General features: G+C 39.8%; 1 protein-coding gene across 2 annotated transcripts; it reads right to left on the bottom strand.

Moving 5' to 3' along the window:
* Nucleotides 1-2,654: 2,654 nt before the first annotated feature.
* Nucleotides 2,655-12,852, bottom strand: LOC117954792 (oxygen-regulated protein 1). Of its 2 annotated transcripts, XM_034888790.1 has the most exons (6): nt 12,521-12,852; nt 10,375-11,061; nt 9,121-9,280; nt 5,087-8,793; nt 4,856-4,996; nt 2,655-4,696 (listed from the first exon to the last, which is right to left on the bottom strand). In XM_034888790.1, the coding sequence occupies exons 2-6, from the start codon at nt 11,047-11,049 to the stop codon at nt 2,891-2,893; spliced, it is 6,489 nt and encodes a 2,162-aa protein (XP_034744681.1). In that variant the 5' UTR covers nt 11,050-11,061; nt 12,521-12,852; the 3' UTR covers nt 2,655-2,890. The 2 variants fall into 2 exon arrangements, with proteins under 2 accessions (XP_034744681.1, XP_034744680.1); XM_034888789.1 differs by having other exon boundaries at nt 4,856-8,793.
* Between the last annotated feature and the right edge of the window lie 1,490 nt (nt 12,853-14,342).

The following is a 14,342-nucleotide window of genomic DNA, read 5'->3' as shown; positions in this document are numbered from 1 at the left end:
TGATTGGCTGCTTAGAAATTAAGTGTTAACAAGCAGTTGGACAGGTGTACCTAATAAAGTGGCCGGTGAGTGTACATATGCCAGACTGCATCAGGGGGCATCACCTGACTGACTGACAGTTGCAGATGACACTCGCCCTCTCCTCTGTGCACTCACCTGAGTCAGGATGAGTGGATAAGAGTGAGGCAAACCCTAAAAGTGTGAAGGAACAAAAGAAATCACATGAATTATACCTAATCATACCTAAAGTCAGAATAATATTAAAGTAAATTATATTTTTTTTTAATATTGACATGATTATTTAAAGAGATTTGAGGGAAAGCTTATTTAATTCCGGACTTAGTTGGGACTCTGGCACTCTTGCTGTACTTTAGTTCTAAGAATAAAGGGAATATTGTATGCCTCAAAAGCTCATTCAGAATTCACATGCTTCTCTTAGTTAATAACCTCATGAAAGTTGAATGTCACCACAGGCTAGATATTTTAGGCAACAATCATAAATGGGATTATTTTCACCAGTTTGAATCTTGCCCACAAACGTAATTTCTATGAGACAAGAGATTACTGATGTGATTATTTTTGTATGAAAGGAGTTAACCCTTGTGTTGTCTTCCCGTCAAAATTGAAATGAAACACTCTCTGACGCTTTTTAATGAATGTTTTTAACCTTTTCTTACGTTTTTGACCCTTTTTTCAACACTTTTTTGACGTTTTCAACACTACACAACACAAACTATTAACTTTAGTTTTACAGTTATTTTTGGAATTTATGGTCAATAAACCTCATTTATAGTAAATTATACCTAATGTTTGTGTTAGAAAAGCAGAAATTAGGAATTATTTTTGACTAAAGGAAAAGTATGTTGGAATATGTCAACTTTAACTCAACATAATTTCAAAACCACTTCAGTGTTTTTATCAAATCAGCTATAAAATTTTATAACACCCCAAAATTATTGAAAGTAAAGATTTGTACTTTGTAAAGAGCGTTGTGTGGAATCAATCACGATGTTTTGGGTCATTACAACTGGGAAGTTAAAAAGAACATTGACATAGGAAAACGGGTCAATTTGACCCGAGGACAACATGAGGGTTAAGGCAATCATCTGTGGTAGCTATAAACCTATGACCGGGCTTCAATCACAAATCAAGAAAGTTTGTGATTAAAATCTCTCTCCTGCAGTGTCATTCTGAAGTTCTCATTGAGTCTCTAAGTATTTAACTAACTCTATGATACAGATAGTAAAACACAGAGAGTCAGAGAATGAGACATTTGCTTACTAATGACACTCAGAAAGATAGTTGTCAACATTTGATTTTTTGCACAGCATTTTCCCCATTTGAGAAATTCCTCTCAGACTAAAGAAAAGCTTACCTAAATGACATCATCAGTACAGATTATGTCATAAAGTTATCAGTTTATGTCTGTTAGGCCGTTAATATTAATATACAGTCTATGGTTGGGCCACATGAGGGCAGCGGAAGGTTGTGAACAGGCAGACCTTTCAACTTAGCTAATATGGCGAACTAGTTAGCAGGTCGCATGTAGCCTACACATTAGCTACAGAGCAACAATGGCAATAATTTGTCAAGTCCATATGTGACCAACTGATGAATGTAGTGTTTAGTCCAATATTCACTCTCTTTAAACTCTCTTCCCCCCATGTAGTATACATCCGGGTCACTGAATCAATTTCGCTAACAGATAATTAGTTAGCTAACTTAAGCTGCCAATGTTTGGAAAGCCCCAGAAGGTAGTGTCAAAACACGTACCGGCATTTCAATGATATTTCCAGAATCTTCAAGTACTCTTCTAACCATCTGGATGACGAGATATTCCGCCCGCTGAATTACAAAAAAAATATGTTTCCAAGTTGGGACTCTGTTTACTATCCAGGTAGTCGGTGGGCCGCCATCTTTGTTTTGTTTAGGGAAGTTACAACATGTTGCAACCATAGACTGTATAAATAGCAAGGGGGTAGCAGGTTACTAATAGTGTTCTATTGTTCAGCAGACGGAATATTTTTGTCATCAAGGTGCTAAGAGTAGTTTTTTATGATTCTCGAAATATGGGGAGTTGAGTTACAGGGAAGCAGTTTTCTAACAATTACAGTATGGACTCAATCTATAAAAAGAAACATGGTTTATTGAATATTGAATTTAAATGATTACAGCTAAATCAAGCTAGCTGCCTTTTAATAAATTTAGGAATTTTCTTATCCCAGAATAAACAGTTCTCAATTGACATACAGTAGCCTAGTGCTTTGTTAAAAACCCTTAGAGATCCACAGCTGTCTTAATCACTAAACATGCACTGCACAGATTCAGAGTCCTAGAACCCAAACATGCAATACAAAATATGACAAAATATCAAATCTGCTTTCCTTGGCAGATACAATAGCATATTTATTCTGATGTATTGCACTGTATTCAATGACAAACCAATGACTTTGCTTCTTGTATGGGCTACTTGTAATAATATATACTGATGTACAGTCAGGAGAATTGAATCAGTAAAATAAGTTTTTAAAAGTTGTTCATCTGCTGATAATGTTATATTCTATTTTTGATTTTGTAATTACTTAGGCTACTTACTTATTTGTCTTTGTGATGGATCTCCTCAGCCACCACCAAAAACACAGCATTGCAGTTAATGTGTGTAAACGTATATTTTTGATTTTGTTCAAACATGAATTAGAGGCACAACTCTCTTCAATCCCCACAAATGTCTGTAGGTCCGGTGGGGCTGTAAGAAAAGTTTTTGTTCATGATTATTTGAGGAAACACAAATCATTTCTAGCTGCATTACAACAAAATAATCATAGCCAAGACTGACAGCACACACAGGACCAGTGTGTGTGAATATTTCTATAAAATAAATGTCCTGCTTTTATAATATGGGGCAGTATTGGCCACATCTCACAGGTAGCGTGTCAAGGGAGTCTTGTGATTGCAGTGAACGTCCTCCTCCACTAGATGTCTGTCTTGCATTTGCCATTGCTGAGGACTCCCCCTCAGGATGCACTTTTCTATCTTGAATTTTAAACTCAACTGATGCAAATGAAGACAGACTACCATTTTTACTTGCCCAGGTTTTAGATGTATCAATCATAGGTGACACCCTGAAACCCTTCCCTTTAACACTGCTTGCATCTTTTTTCCCACTTTTGACACTGGAATCGTCCAAAAAGGGGTCAGAATCACTTCCATGTGGCATGTTGTAGTAGGTGCACTTTGGAGTTAGAGGCTTTGCCATCTCCTCAAGCTCTGATGAGGATAGGGCTTCAAGAGGGTAGTGGTGGGATTTGCAATGCGATGGGGAATCTTCGCTAGAGTTCGCCTGACCTGTATCTGTAGATGTGCCATCTAAATGACTGTACATTCCCAGGGAGACTGGTGGTGATTTTCTGATAAGGTGATTCTCCTTGAGCAGCCATCTACCTTGGTCGATCAGAACCCCATCAGCTGAGTCTTTTTCTGGGGTGAAAGCAGTGCTCCGTGTGGTCTCTGTGGCAGGTTCGGCATCTGCCTTTTGTGAGCTCGCAGCACTGAAATAAGACAGATCCTCCTTTGAGGCTTTTGTGTCTGAGTTCGAAGAGAAACTACCTCCACTTTTGAATGGGGCATTTTGAAAGACTTCTGTATAAGTTGCAACAGACAGTTTGGAGTTAGCACGCTCCACATTTGTTCTCCTATTAGGGATGTTGGTCTTATATCTGCAGACTGGAGAACCCTCTTCCCCACTCTCAGTTACAATATCTACCGACTCCTGAGTTTTATATCCCCCACTCTCCGATGTTTCTGGCCTGTAATCAGACAAATCTGAAGTGCTCGGGCTCGGGAGACGCTTTAATCCGTACGAAACATCCTGTCTACTTTTTGGAATAACAATTTGTTTAGTTTTTGTAACTCGAGCATTATCTGGCTCTATCCTGATTTTCCCTTGAGTGTCGTACGTGAATATAAGTGAAGAGGACTGCAGGGCAGAGTTAACAAAGTCAAGTAATTCCTGTGATATTTCCCCTGGATGTTGTAGACTGTTGCTTCTTTCCTCGGGAGGCTCCTCTCCCTCGTGTGTTTCAAGTTCATTAACAGTGTCTGTTCCATTACCTTTATCATCCTCACACTGACCCTCACAGGAATATTTGGTTGATGATATAGTGTTGTGATCTGCTGCCTTTGCTTCTCCATTTGCTTCTTCACAGTTACTCTGCCTGTGGGACTCCTCTAGTAGGTTTTTACCTCCTGTACCACTCGTTATACTGTCCGCATCATCACTACCATTTTCTTCCTGTACCCCATCCTTTGATTCTTGCTCTTCATCCTCACCAAACCCCTCATTGAACTCATTACTTTTGTGTTCTTCATCATCTTCCCTCTCCTCTTCATTTAGCATTTGCCCTGTTTTCACATTTTCTACAACCTCCTCTACAACTTCTCTATCTTCTTCTGGTTCTTCCTCAAGACTATAAACTGTTTTCTCGAGTTCTTTCCTGCTCTCCTCGCCCTCGTGGCACCTTTCTTCCTCTTCTATATACTTATCAATGTCACTGTCTTCCTCTTCCTCATCTGTAGTCCCCCTTTCTTTTATATGTATAACCTCAACATTCTCACCATCCTCCCCCACCTCTTGTTCTCTCTCTTCTTCCTCGTCTTCTTTCTCATTGTCTTCCTCACTAACCACCTCAGTTTTGTCCTCTTCCACATCTCTTTCCTCAATATTTTCTTCATCTCCCTCACCTTCCTCCTCAATAGCCATCTTCATTTCCTCTTCTTTGTTTACCAACTTTATACGTTCCTCTGCTTCCTCCTCAACATCTTCAGAAAAAGCACCTGCTTCTTGTTCCTCCTCCTCCTCCGTTTGTTTAATATCAACTTCCTCTTCTTCATCTGTCTCCCCAATTACCTCATCTGCTTCTTCTTCTTCATCCTCTTCCTCCTCTTCAACTTCTTCAATATTCCCTACTTCTTCTCCTTCATCTGTCTCCCCAATAACCTTATCTGATTCTTTTTCCTCTTCATCTTCCTCTTCGTCAACTTCTTCAATATTCTCTACTTCCTCTCCTTCATCTGTCTCCCCAATAACCTTATCTGCTTCTTTTTCCTCTTCATCTTCCTCTTCCTCCTCCTCAACTTCTTCAGTATTCTCTACTTCCTCTCCTTCATCTGTCTCCCCAATAACCTCATCTGCCTCTTTTTCCTCTTCCTCCCCCACTTCTTCGATATTTCCTACTATCATTCCTTGATCTGGCTCCCCAATAACCTCATCTACTTTGTCTTCTTCCTCCTCCTCCTCCTCTTCTTTTACTTCTTCAATATTTTCTACTTCCTCTCCTTGATCTGACTCCTCAATAACCTCATACTCCCCTTCTTCTATCTCCTCAACACCCTCTCTCTCATCTGTCTCTTCGACACTATCATCCTCTCTTGCTTGTTGAACTTCTTCATCCATTAATCCCTCCTCTGCTTCTTCTAATTTCTGCATTTTTTCATCCACTGTCATGTGTCCCTCTGCCCCTCCATCTACTTCCTGAACAGATTCCTCCTCCTCTTTTACACTTCCCTTTTCTTTTTCTGATTCCTCCTCTCCCTTAACATCCACTTCTGTCAGTGCCCCCTCTTCTGCATCTTCCTTTTCTGCCTTTTCAGTCTCTTCACCACAACCATCACCATCACCATTATCATTATCATAAACTATCTCTTCTGTATGTCCATCCTCTCTGTCATTCACCACCATATCCTCTATGTGTTTCCCTTCTTCCTTCCTACCTTCGTCATTTTCTGGCTCTGTTACAGACTCATCTCTTTCTGTTTTGGATTTTTCTGATCCTTTATCAGGTTCTTGCTCTGACTCGGTCGTCATCTTGGCCTGTTGAGTATACACAGATTGCAATTTCTTTAAGTTATCTATCTCACCATTATCATCATCCTGTTTTGTTTGAGCAGTGTCCTCAGCCACGCAGGTAATATCAGGCTCAAGTGATTGTTTTGTTTCATTATTGCATTCTTCAACAAATGTTTCCACATCTTCCTCTGAGTCCGATTGGTTTTTTTCAGTTTCTACAAAAGTGCTGTCCTCTACAGGGTAAAAACTTTTAGCTTGATGGATTGTTGAAGAAATCTCTGCTCTGAGGTCTTGCGGCATATTCAGCTCATCCATCAGCTCGTCAAGATCCTCAAATGCATCCCCCCCTTCGGAGAAAAGATCCAAGGCAAATTCTGTTTCTGAAACTTTGGAAGACAGCGGCTCACTGTCAAGCCTTTCCCTCAGAATCTGGAAATCTTTCCAGCGTTCTCTGAACTGAGAAGATGCTCTGCTCTGTAGTTCCGTCAAACTTGCCCTCAGCTCCTCCTCGTCCTCGATGGCAGAAATCTTTTGCAGTGATTCCACCATCAGCATGGTCTCTGAGGGGCTTCTTGATTGGATACAGTCTCCCGCCGCAGATCCTGTTAGGTTATCTCGCAGAGTCATCACTGATAAGAATGACACAAAGGCTTTACATGACGAGCCCAACACTGATGCCACTTGGGTTGAGAAATCAGGAAGGCTGTTGGACTTCTCCAGGTTGGATGTTGTGTTGGTTTCAGATGCACTTCTGATACAGTGAATAGATGAATAAAGTTCCCGCAGGACCGGTTTTATCTTTGCTCTTGAATCCAAAATGTTGGATTTAGATGAAGATGCTTCGTTGTCAGCTGCAACGATGGTCTCTGCAGATTTGTGTGGCCTCAGTCTGTTTTCCAAGTGCACAGGGTTGTCTCTGACACTCGGCATTGAAGCACATAAACCTCTTGCAAATCGTTCGTTGTGCAGCAGAGTTCCATGACAATGAGGTACTGATAGACAGGACGCTGACGCCTTGACAGCCTCGCCGGGCGATGGGTAATGCTCATCCTGATGAGGTTGGCATTCACTATTTTCATCTAATTCAGAATCACCGCCTATCTGAAAAACAACTTTTGTCTGAGGCTCTGATTCAGCTGTGATGGCCTCCTCAATGTATGGCACTGGGTCTGGGCTGACTTTCTCCAACCAGCTCTCAACATATTGGTGGATTTCAGAGGGTGAAGGATTGAGTAAGGGCATTGAAAAACTCTCACTTAACTGTAAAGACTTTTGAGGTGATGGTATTCTGTTCCCAGTCATGACTTTGGGCTTGATAATTGTCTTTTTGTCAGGATAAAGGGATTTTTTGGGTTGTAAAATGTCTGACATGTTCTTCTTCATTTGAGGCCTTCCAGTTGGAGTATTTACATTATGGCCATTATATTTAGCAGATGCTTTACTCACGTTTGGTTTCTTAGGTGTAGTCATTTTTAAGGCTTCATTTTTCCTGGGTGTCTTTTCATCGGTACTCACTTTCTTAATTTGAGGCTTATCTGCTCCCCTACTCTTTTGACCACTTCTAGCACTTTCTGATGAACTTAAAGCCTTTTTTTCCACACTGGCATTGCTGCCGAGCTTGTCTGGACATGAATGTTTGCTAATATTTGAGGGGCTTACAATGCTTTCCTTTTGTTTTTTTATCGAGCTGCTTGTTGAAGTTGAACTCTTCGGATTCCGAGCGGGTTTAATCATCTTTTTCCTTGATTCGCGTTTAGTTTTGTCTTTTCTTACTGTCTCCTGTATTTGGGAGTTTGTTGCAGTGATGTCATGTGTTGGGGTTGGCTCTGATGACAATGATAACATTTCCTCTTTCTGTCTTTGTAGCGAGTCAGTTGTGTGTGGCTGACAGCTAAAATCAACATCACAGTCATTGCTGGTTGAACGCTGCGCTGAGTCAATGGATGGTTTACTTTCTGGCACTGGAGTGGAACATTGCGAAGGTTCACCATCTGCGCTATGTTTCTCATTTGCAAAATAGTTGTCGTAGCAGCCTTGACTCTCATAAATATGCATCACCGTCTCTGTAACCTCCATCCCGTTATTCTGTATCTGAAGGACCTCAGCTACTCCTGATGAACTGATAGAGGAGTGGGAGCCTTTGTTGCTTGCCCTAACAGATGCTGTTTTCCGAGGTTTTGGGATTGGCCTGTTGTTGCTACTACTGCTGCTGCTGTGTTTGACAACACAGTATCCATCAGTTGTCTCACCGCCAGCCGTCCTCTCCATGTAGGAATAATGTCCCAGTGTGCTCTTCTGAACCCCTGACTCTCTCACTGTCTTCACACTCTCAACAGATACCTTCTTTGTAACTTGCCGAGGACCTGGCGTAGGAGTGCACTTGAAACCAGTTTTTTCTTTTCCCAAGGTCATGGAAGTGTAACCCTCATTTGCCCGCTCGTCGTTAAAGCAGATGCCATTTCTGGCTCCACCAGGATGATTTTCCACTTTTGTTTCATTTTCACTTAAGCTAGAGGACTCTTTGGCAGCGGCGTTGTTAAAGTCAAGGGAGCTGTTGCCCGACTCAGATATTGAGGCACAAACTGTCCCCTTGCTAAGGCTGGAGCGGCTGAGTGTTGTAGTCCAGTGGAGCATCTCCTCCTCTTTAATGGTCAGACGAACTTTCATCTCCACTGTCATGCTGCCATCTTGATTCACACGGAAAGACTTTTCAATGTCATCGTCCTGAGGTACAATGTCAGCTAGATGCTCGTTATCTATCTGCCCGGTTCCATGTGTCTCCATTGATTTCTGGCGATGGTTGAACTCTGTTGATGATCCGTTGTGGTGAAGCAGGTGGCCGTTCGGGCTTCCATTTCGAGAGTTTTTTATCTGGTTGACAATATGTCTCTCTGATGATAGGGAAAAATTCCTTGAGCCTCTTCCACTCGACAAAGATTTGTTGTTCTCTTTGGTTGAAGATGTTTCATGAAAATACAGGTGTTTGTGAAAGAGAGAGGGAGAGACAAAAAGAAGAAAAAAATTAAGGACATCATTAAATCTTCGTGGAGTATTCATACTGTGTTGGTTAGGATAGATAAAACCATAAATATCAGTTAGATAATTAACAGTTAGATACCACTTGAAAGGGAGTAAGTGCAAGTTGTTATCCTTTCTCTGTGTTCTTTGAATTTTCAATCACTGGCTATGCTATCCTTAATAATAAGATGAGCCCTAGGCATTTGGTATTAGGACTGTCAAAGGTCAATTTGCAATATGAACTGGTTAACACTCACGAGTTCTGGGCTGCAACATAGATGGTTCCACAGTATCCATGGACATTACTTGTGCCATCTGCCCCGCTCCTTGAAAACTGTAGTTTCCTAATCTGAATGGCTCGTTGCCCGCTGCCACAATAACTCCAGAGCACAGGATAAGTCCTGCAAGACTATCGACCTAAAAGAGGAGCAGAAACACTTCTCATTACACACTAGACCCTTTAAATTGGTCACATACAATCACTCAGTATATTGGACTTCTAGATACATGTAAACTAAGAACAAGACATTCAATTTGCATCATAAAAAAATGCTTGACTTTTCTTTGGGCTGCAAGTTGTCCTAAAACAGACCAGAGATAGCAGATGATAAGGCAGTTCTAGAGGAATAAGATGCATTTAAAGGTTTGAATTAACAGGAAGCATGTTTCTGTTAAAGGACACGTGGCAAGAGGGATTATCACTAGGGGGTAGAGAACTTGATAGGACCTCTTAGCACTTCTTGGAAGACTTATAAAGTGTGAAGTAACAGGGTAAAAGCCTTGATTCCTAATTCCTAAAATACAAGTTAGTGATTGAAAAGTAAGCCCATAACAGTTGTTATTTTTAGTTAGTTAATTAGTTAGTAAGTTAGTGATAGATTATCACCCACTATTTCAAAGCCTGCTTCAGTAAAAGCTCAGTCAGGCATTTCACAATTAAAACAATTTATTGTTCCATCAAGTACTTCTTGACAACCTCTAAACGTTGATGCTTCTTTAGACTTTGAAAACAAAAGTGTAAACTCTGGGGCAATCGAGTAATTGGACCTTGAGTTAAGACTGTTTTATCAAGAACTGATCAACTCAATGTGTTTGTGTGTGTACTGTATTTAAGACTATATATAAGACTATCCTATTTGTGTAACCCAGGCATACAGTACATTTGCTTAAAATAGCCTTAAGATCCTTATAAAGAAAGTATATTCAATGACAACTGTTACAGCAGAGGTATCATGGATTCACACAGCATGGTGGTAAGTGGAAAGTAATTTTTGAGTATTTCTTTGTATCAAAATTACTATTATTATTGTAACTAAAATACTTTCATTCCTTTCTCCCTCATCCTCCTCTCTATTTAAGAAAGCGGGTGAGGGAGGTAAACACTCCTTGCTGAACAGTGTTTTGTCAAACAATTATTTTTTTATTTTTTTTACTATTTAAAATGGTGTTTTGCCGTAAATCTGCGTTGATCCACAATCATTCTCCATTGTCTTTATTTGCTAAATACTTACTCTTCTGCCATCTGTAGAGAAGATTTTCAGCACTCGAAACTGCAGAATTTGGGAAAGGTAATCCAGTAAAGCATCAAATGTTGGTGCTGTTCTTCTCTGCAACACAATTGTGCGTTTAACAGTAGGATCCCTATTTCGGATGACCACAAGCCTCTTTGGTGTCCGTAGTGCCACCCTGTCAGTGACATTTGCTGGTCTCTTGGTGGTGACTTCATTCCTTCTGCCAAACTGGGGTCCTTGACGTTTTTGCCGCCCTGCGCTGAAGGGTCTGGTAGTGTTCCATGGTACCTGCCGCCGTTTCACTTCATCCAGGTTAAATGGCTTCACCCGTTTCTGATCAGAACACACATAAGATCCCCCATCATGCAAGCCATCTAAAGCCTTGACCAGGTGGGTTCCGCGAGGTGTGGTGATGGTCCTCACTCCAAATGGCAGTGGCACTTTTTTGGACAGAGCGTCTAGTAGAGCATCAAATGTCTTGAAGGTCCGGGCATTGATCACCATGCGATGCCCACCGAATTTATAGTCACCACTTTTGTAGAAACATACTCTTTTAGAAGATGAGTGGTCAGAGGTTGGCTGTAAGGGTCGGGAGGGTAAAGTCTGCCCACTTCCGGCGGACAATTCCTGAGCAGGTGGCTCCTGGGCCTCTTCCTGGACGGGTGTGTTGCTCATATTGTGAGGTGGCTGGAAAGAAAGCAAAAAGAGACACATAACTATTTGTTACTGTTCAAATTATGTAAATTGTGGATTAAGTGTGATGCCCCACTTTGTCTTTTGAGTGTCAAACAAATTATCCGTTAAGATCGTAGTTCTGATAATAATTTAGGAATCTTGTCTACCTTTCCCCTTGAGCCCTGTACAAAGACCATTCAACCATGTTGTGTAAATGGATGCACTTTCTGCTTTAACTTAAAATGCGGCACTTTAAACACTTATTAGTGTTTAAATCTACAAATTAACATTGCTTATAAAAAGTGCAACAAAGGAACTCCTACAACCTCTTTGCTTTTCTTAAATAAGTAAAATAATTTAATTTGAGGAGCCTTGAGACAATCAGGATCGCCGATTCTTCAGTTTCCCTATGGATTAGTGGCTCTATGATGAGTGTCAAAATATCAGTTTATAAATGGATCCATTCTCACCCTCCCATAATCCTGAATGAAAAACATTAAATAAATAATACGACCACATTTAGATTCACACTGCTTCTTTTCAAAATAAAATGCACACCAGCTTGTGATAACAAATGGTTGTCTACTGGTCTGGGATGTGATTTTGTGTCAAAAAAGGGGCCCTATCCAAAAATAGTACTAAACTCTTTGACAATCCTTCATTTTCCCAGAGGGAGTCATGTCTCCTAATTGCCTTGTTGTGAATTAGATTTTTTACAATCACCACAAAAGATCCAGTGAAACAGTGATGAAGAATTTGTGTTAGATTTGTCCATCGTCATCTCAAAATGGAGAACACATGAGCACTCAAAACAACACTGTAAGCAGAATACTTTTACTGTGTCATCTAGCAAAGGAAGTAAACTAGAAACATGCATGCAACATTACATTTTAAATGAAGTAACGGCGAAATACTGTGTATGGTCAATGTAAATTAAATGTATACATTGTAATGTAAATTGTAAATTAAATGATTAAATGTACAGTAATATTCTTCATACGGACTATGTCCCTGTGTTTTTAAATATTAATATCTTGCAGATCCATGTTAATGCAATAAAATATAACATGGGTGTTGTTGACATTATAGTCACATAATATTAGTAGGTATAAATACAGCACAGTTGAAGAGAGCATCATTTGTAGACTACATTAAGAGATAACACCTTGTGTAAGAGCACAGAGCCTCTGTTGTTTAGCCTACTCTAGCAGTTACATAACTTATGTAATAATCTACCATAAAAGGAAAAAAGCCTGTCTGAAGAACAATGTTTTACAACAGATTCTACAACATTAAGGTTTAAACAATAACCCACATTGTTCCTGGGAACACAAGTCTAACTAAATGTAGACAGACTCAAACCCAACCTGAAACATCAAGTAATCAGACAAATTACACCCTGTAGATACTTACAAAAAATAACTGACTTGTAAACAAACATGTCAAGAGAAATGCAATGAACAAGACTTACTGTATATCTCACATTTCACCTTAATTATAGCGGCTAAACAACAGAAAGTGTGCATCCGTTATTCCTCCGAGCGCTAGTCAAAGCCTCTCAGTAGCGTTGGAGGGCTATTTTGGGACATGCAACATCGGGGCCAATTTGCTTAATCTTTGCTCACACCTAATCAGCATATCAAGATAACAAATGAAGGAAACAGAGGACCTGTATCGCTGCAGACAAAACTTTTTATTAGTATAAGATTCAATCACAAATGGATGGCAATATTGTAGGATTTAAATCTTATTTGGCCAACCGACAGTTTTACATTATTGCTAATGTTATCCTGTAATTCTCCAAAAAGAAAAAATATTAATAATAATAATAATAACAATGAAATGTTACAAAAGCCCTCTTTGCCCCATCGGCCTTGAATTTCTCAGTTTGCATTTGTACAAAAAAACAAAGAGAGAAAGTAATGGAGTGAATGAGTACAGTAAAAGGATTAGTGAGCACAGAATAATCAAAGTAAAGTGGAAATGGTGAAAGTTCATGCAGGTAAATGAGCCCTGCAGGTTAAAGAATATTGTACATCTTTACTTTACAGATACCACAGGTGGCTAGGACTGTTTCTCATTTGCAAGCAGCCCGCATAATCAGATTTTAAAAGTCTTGGGCTAATAGGGATTAGGTTAAAGATTTTGCGCACTTGCTGACAGCATGAGGTGGAATAGGGTCTTAAGAGAGCACTTTTACCTCACAGCAGGTGTTGGAAATCCACCATGAGAACACACAATGTATCAGTATTTGCACGTGTTGAATATCCTGGTGAATGTAATAAGAAATGTGACCATCATTTTGGAAATACTGCAGTTTTGTATCCAAACTTGGAAGGCCAACCCAGTAAATCCAAACATTTACCATGTTGTAAATTTTTGTTTAGTGACTTATGATTTAATTGTAGCCAGTCGTAAGAGCTGTGTCACTATACTGCAGTTACAAGACACTGGGCCAATTACCAACTGCCTCTGTGCAAGTAAAAGCTGCTAATACCTCACATTCAGTGTCCTGGATAATGGCAGAAGGGCCTGTGTAGGTCAAATATATCCAATGTATGGAACAGTTCTATTACACCATGTATTTAAAGTGTGGATAAGAATAAAATAAAAGCTTCTTTAATACCTTTGCTATTGTGTTACCATTAGCTGTTGTAAAGTGATGAAACAATGTGAAATTTGGCACAGTATTTTGCATTTGTGTGCTGTGTATTGTTCATTTACTGTAATTAGCAGCATATTACATGTTTTGCTCAGGTTATTCCAATACTACTGCAGTAATTGCCTAACATTCAGTCACTATGTGGTTATGTCACATGCTGATCTGTTTGGATTAGTAGGATCCAAATTAGCAAGTCAATCAGTGCCAAATACATGCAGTAGATCAACAGTGTGCCATCTTCGTGGCCTAGTTCCTGCTACTCTAAGATCACAGGTTTAATCTGCACAACATAGATGTCTTCATCAAGAGCCATAAATCCAACCAAAGGCCCTTAGCAAGACTAAAACTCTTTCACAGACTGGTGATTACAATTTATAAAACAGGGATAACTGTCAACTGCTGCCTGGAGAAAAATAACTATTTTTACACCCTATGTGCCCACAACGGATTTATTCCATGAGTGAACATGCCAACAGTGCCAAACAAGTACTGACACTATTAATGTTTCAACAAGGACCTCTATCAGTGTTTTTTTTTACCTTTTTGGCTTTAAACCTTAATGAGATTACCTAGTCAGATTAAAATACATATATGTTGTATGGCATAAGTGTTTTTTTCTGCTTCCCCATCC

Source organism: Etheostoma cragini, chromosome 12, assembly GCF_013103735.1.
Source record: "Etheostoma cragini isolate CJK2018 chromosome 12, CSU_Ecrag_1.0, whole genome shotgun sequence".
In the NCBI taxonomy this organism is placed as follows: Eukaryota; Metazoa; Chordata; class Actinopteri; order Perciformes; family Percidae; genus Etheostoma; species Etheostoma cragini.
Note: the sequence above shows the minus strand (reverse complement) of the source record. Positions and strands in the feature narration are given on the sequence as shown.

Coding starts and splice junctions, on each gene's coding strand:
- LOC117954792 (XM_034888789.1), bottom strand. CDS start 11,049: ATGAGCAACACACCCGTCCAGGAAGAGGCCCAGGAGCCACCTGCTCAG. Junction 8,794..9,120: donor TATGTTGCAGCCCAGAACTC/GTGAGTGTTAAC, acceptor CTTCAACCAAAG/AGAACAACAAATCTTTGTCG. Junction 4,697..4,855: donor TTGATATTAAACAAACGGAG/GAGGAGGAGGAA, acceptor GATGTGGAAGAG/GACAAAACTGAGGTGGTTAG.